Source organism: Cherax quadricarinatus, chromosome 65 (assembly GCF_038502225.1).
Source record: "Cherax quadricarinatus isolate ZL_2023a chromosome 65, ASM3850222v1, whole genome shotgun sequence".
NCBI classification, from domain to species: domain Eukaryota; kingdom Metazoa; phylum Arthropoda; class Malacostraca; order Decapoda; family Parastacidae; genus Cherax; species Cherax quadricarinatus.
This window is the reverse complement of record NC_091356.1, coordinates 14842223-14847222: the sequence shown is the minus strand read 5'-3', so window position 1 is coordinate 14847222 and position 5000 is coordinate 14842223. Positions and strand designations below refer to the sequence as shown.

Sequence of the window (5000 nt, the reverse complement as noted above, 5' to 3'; positions counted from 1 at the left end):
ACTGTTGGTGAGATGGTGGCACTGTTGGTTAAGTGCTGGCACTATCTGGGAAGTGGTGACACTGCCGGGGAAGTGATAGCACTGTCTGGGGAAGTAGTGGCACTGTTGGGGAAGCGGTGGCACTATCTGGGGAAGTAGTGGCACTGTTGGGGAAGTGGTGGCAGTGCCTGGAAAAGTGGTGGCACTCTCGGGGGAGTGGTGGCACCGTCAGGGAAGTGATTGCGCTGGTGGTGAGACGGTGCCACTGTCGGGGAAGTGGTGGAACTATTGGGGGAGTGTTGGCACTGTCTGGGAGTGGTGGCACTGTTGGGGAAGTGGTGGCACTGTTTGGGAACTGGTGGAACTATCCGGGAAGTGGAGGCACTGTTGGTGAGATGATGGCACTGTTGGTGAGATAGTGGCACTGTTGGTGAGGTCTTGGCACTGTCGTGGACATGGTGGCACTTACCTTCTTATTGTTGTACATGTCACGCGCATAGTGCCAGTGGTAGGCGTCCAGGGAGTAGGAGACCTCAAACGCTGTTACCCACTCCTCATCATCTCCTTTACCTTGGATCAAAAGCCCAGTCACCTGCAGGGGAGGAGAGGCAGAGATACTGAGAGATAGGATGAGAGACAGATACTGAGAGACAGAGGTACTGAGAGACAGAGATACTGAGAGACAGGATGAGAGACAGAGATACTGAGAGAAAGCATAGGAGGCAGATACTGAGAGATAGAGATACTGGGAGACAGATATACTGAGAGACGGTATGAGAAACAGAGATACTGAGAGACAGGTCGAACATATTTAAAAAATTCCATCAACCCAAGATATTTTATTCCATGGTCTACCAGTAAAGCAGACTGACTCAATAAAGAAACACATTCACCATCACTCACTCAGTAGCACGTTAGTCTCTAGTTAACCTGAACACTTCACGTGTATTGACGTGAAATTATTAATACTCTGTGTGTTTTTTTTTCCTTCAAATTTCTTCTAGTCAGTTGATATGTGTCGATATACACGAGTTTAGTGAACATGACTGACGTGAGGAGTATAGTCTCAAAATTGCTGAGTGACGACAATACTGGAGGAGAGATGGAGGAGAGATACCAATCTGAGAGACAGTGTTTGGTTTTGTGTGGAACTTCATCATGTCATGTTACTTTATGTTCAGAAATTCCTCAAGTCATGTCTGGATCTGTGTAAAGATTTATCATGTCATGTTCGTGCTGCTTTGTCAGTTCTAAACTTGATAAAGCTCTACACACGGCTTAACGAATGTTTATATATATATATATATATATATATATATATATATATATATATATATATATATATATATATATATATATATATATATATATATATATATATATATATATATATATATATATATATACATACATTGTTCTGGGAGGGAGTGAGTGCCCTACTTCGCCTCATCACACATCGTCCACTCCTCCCTTTCCTCCACCGCCCACAACAAGGACGGGAGACCCCTTTCCTCCGCCCACCACCACCATAAACCACCTGCGGTATGTGCTATGCGCCATTTTCCCTTCAGCCTGGGCTTACCACACAGTTTGAGGTATGGCAGATGATGCAGCCAGCCAGTCACAAAGCCACGGAAACAATGCACCCAACAATGAAAGAAGAGGCACATGTCAGTTGTGTGAAGAGTTTCGAGCACGCAACAGGGATGGCCGCATTCGTGCACACCATGGGTGTGCGGGATCACATATGCCCCCAGCAGAGAGCAGCCCACAGCCTCCACAGACAGATGACAATTCCAATGGCAACCTCCTCACTTGTGATAACCTTCTGTTGGCATTCAAATCCACTGCTAGCAGTACCCAAGAACGGATAATTGTGTCCCTCTGCCCCATCATCCCAGGAATCAGAGGTAGACCCAAGAAAAGTTCCACCGAAAACGAGAAAATTTGCGCACAGGTCAGCAAAAAAATCGAAGACGGTAACACAGTGGGAGCAATAAGAATAATTACAAGTGACGACACTGTAGCCCCCAAAGATAAGACCATGGCCCAAGCACTAAGAGACAAGCATCCAACCAGGCACACCATAGCCATCAACGACAACCCTGAGGAAGACCCCATCACTGAACAATTAATTTTGCCAGAATCAGAAGTCTATAAGGCGGTCGTGTCATTTCCAGCAGGATCTGCAGGAGGTTACACTGGAATTCGACCTCAGCACCTCAAAGAGATGGTAAATCCAGTACTCGGTGAATCTGCATCAATTCTTCTCACCGAGTTAACAACTTTAGTCAACAACTGCCTGGCTGGGCGAATCACAGAAGAAATTAAACCTTTCTTTTTTGGAGCCTCACTGTGTGCTTTGAAGAAGAAGGATGGGGATATCAGACCCATTGCTGTTGGTAACACTCATCGCCGTCTCGTTGCCAAAGCAGCAGTAAGAAACATTCGCCTAGAAGCTGCCACTTTACTCCAGCCACATCAACTGGGCTTTGGGGTCTCTCAAGGCAGTGAAGCCGCAGCTCATGCGGCAAGGGCCTACATCAGGGACCTACCATAAGACAAACTTGATTTTAGAAATGCCTTTAATATGGTGAAGAGAGATGTAGTCTTGCCAGCTGTTCGGGATCGGTTCCCCAGTTTTTTTCCTTCATTTCAGCCGGCTACAGCAAACCCTCAATTCTTTTGTTTGGAGAACATGAAATTCTCTCATCAGAGGGTGTTCAGCAGGGTGACCCACTCGCTATACTTCTCTTCCGCTTGGCAGTAAGAGAACTAACTTCCAGCCTACGCAGTGTGTGTGTGTACTCACCTATTTGTACTCACCTATTTGTGGTTGCAGGGGTCGAGTCACAGCTCCTGGCCCCGCCTCTTCGTTGATTGCTACTAGGTCCTCTCTCTCCCTGCCCCATGAGCTCTATCATACCTCGCCTTAAAACTATGTATGGTTCCTGCCTCCACTACATCACTTTCTAGTCTATTCCATGGCCTGACTACTCTATGACTGAAGAAATACTTCCTAACATCCCTTTGATTCATCTGAGTCTTCAACTTCCAATTGTGACCTCTTGTGTCTGTGTCCCATCTCTGGAACATCCCGTCTTTGTCCACCTCGTCTATTCCGCGCAGTATTTTACATGTCGTTATCATGTCTCCCCTGACCCTCCTGTCCTCCAGTGTCGTCAGGCCGATTTCCCTCAACCTTTCTTCATAGGACAATCCCCGTAGCTCTGGGACTAGTCTTGTTGCAAACCTTTGCACTTTCTCTAATTTCTTGACGTGCTTGACTAGGTGTGGATTCCAAACTGGTGCTGCATACTCCAGTATGGGCCTGACGTAGATGGTATACAGAGTCTTAAACGAATCCTTACTGAGGTATCGGAACGCTATCCGTAGGTTTGCCAGGCGCCCGTATGCTGCAGCAGTTATCTGATTGATGTGCGCCTCAGGAGATATGCTCGGTGTTATACTCACCCCCAGATCTTTTTCCTTGAGTGAGGTTTGCAGTCTTTGGCCATCTAAACTATATTGTGTCTGCGGTCTTCTTTGCCCTTCCCCAATCTTCATGACTTTGCATTTGGCAGGGTTAAATTCAAGGAGCCAGTTGCTGGACCAGGCTTGTAGCCTGTCCAGGTCACTTTGTAGTCCTGCCTGATCCTCGTCCGATTTGATTCTTCTCATTAACTTCACATCATCTGCAAACAAGGACACTTCTGAGTCTATCCCTTTCGTTATGTCGTTCACATATACCAAGAACAGCACAGGTCCTAGGACTGACCCCTGTGGAACCCCGCTTGTCACAGGCGCCCACTCTGACACCTCGTCGCGTACCATGACTCGTTGTTGCCTCCCTGTCAGATATTCTCTGATCCATTGCAGTGCCTTTCCTGTTATGTGTGCCTGGTCCTCTAGCTTTTGCAGTAACCTCTTGTGAGGAACTGTGTCGAAGGCCTTCTTGCAGTCCAAAAATACGCAGTCGATCCACCCCTCTCTCTCTTGTCTTACTTCTGTCACCTTGTTATAAAACTCTAGTAGGTTTGTGACACAGGATTTTCCTTCCCTGAAACCGTGCTGGTTGTCAATTATACACTTGTTTCTTTCCAGGTGCCCCACCACTCTCCTCCTGATGATCTTCTCCATGACCTTGCATACTATACACGTTAGTGATACAGGTCTGTAGTTTAGTGCCTCATGTCTGTCTCCCTTTTTAAAAATTGGGACTACATTTGCCATTTTCCATGCCTCAGGGAGTTGCCCAGTTTCAAATGATGTGTTGAAGATCTTTGTTAATGGCTCACACAATATCTCTGCTCCCTCTTTAAGGACCCATGGAGAGATGTTGTCTGGTCCCACCGCCTTTGAGGTGTCAAGTTCGCATAGCAGCTTCTTCACCTCCTCCTTGGTTATATGTACCTCATCCAGCACTTGCTGGTGTGCCCCCCTGTTCTGATTTCTTGGAGTCCTACTGGTTTCCACTGTAAATACCTCTTTAAATCTTGTGTTGAGCTCCTGACATACCTCTCGGTCGTTTCTTGTGAATTCCCCATCACCCTTCCTCAGTCTGATTACCTGGTCCTTGACTGTTGTTTTCCTCCTGATGTGGCTGTACAACAGCTTCGGGTCAGTCTTTACTTTTGATGCTATGTCATTTTCATATTGTCTCTGATCCTCCCTTCTTATCTGTGCATATTCGTTTCTGGCTCTTCGGGTGATTTCTTTATTTTCCTGAGTTCTCTGTCTTCTGTACCTTTTCCATTCTCTAGTACACCTAGTTTTTGCCTCCCTACACCTTTGGGTGAACCAAGGACTCGTTCTGTTCTTCCCATTATTTCTGTTTCCCTTGGGAACAAACCTCTCCTCTGCCTCCTTGCATTTTGTTGCTACATAGTCCATCATTTCTTGTACTGGTTTTCCTGTCAGTTCCCTCTCCCACTGAATGTCTTGAAGGAAGTTCCTGATGCCTGAGTAGTTCCCCCTTTTGTAGTTTGGTTTTTCCCAGCCTGTTCCTGCTACTCTCTCCA

General features: G+C 46.5%; 1 protein-coding gene across 3 annotated transcripts in view; it reads right to left on the bottom strand.

The window, feature by feature from the left end:
* LOC128700552 (lactadherin) overlaps positions 1–5000 on the bottom strand; it is a 408199-nt gene that overhangs the window by 217927 nt on the left and 185272 nt on the right. For all 3 annotated transcript variants that reach the window (XM_053793825.2, XM_053793826.2, XM_053793827.2), the window contains exon 4: positions 449–571. In XM_053793825.2, coding sequence (XP_053649800.1) covers positions 449–571 — 123 coding nt within the window. The remainder of the gene's footprint in view (positions 1–448; positions 572–5000) is intronic.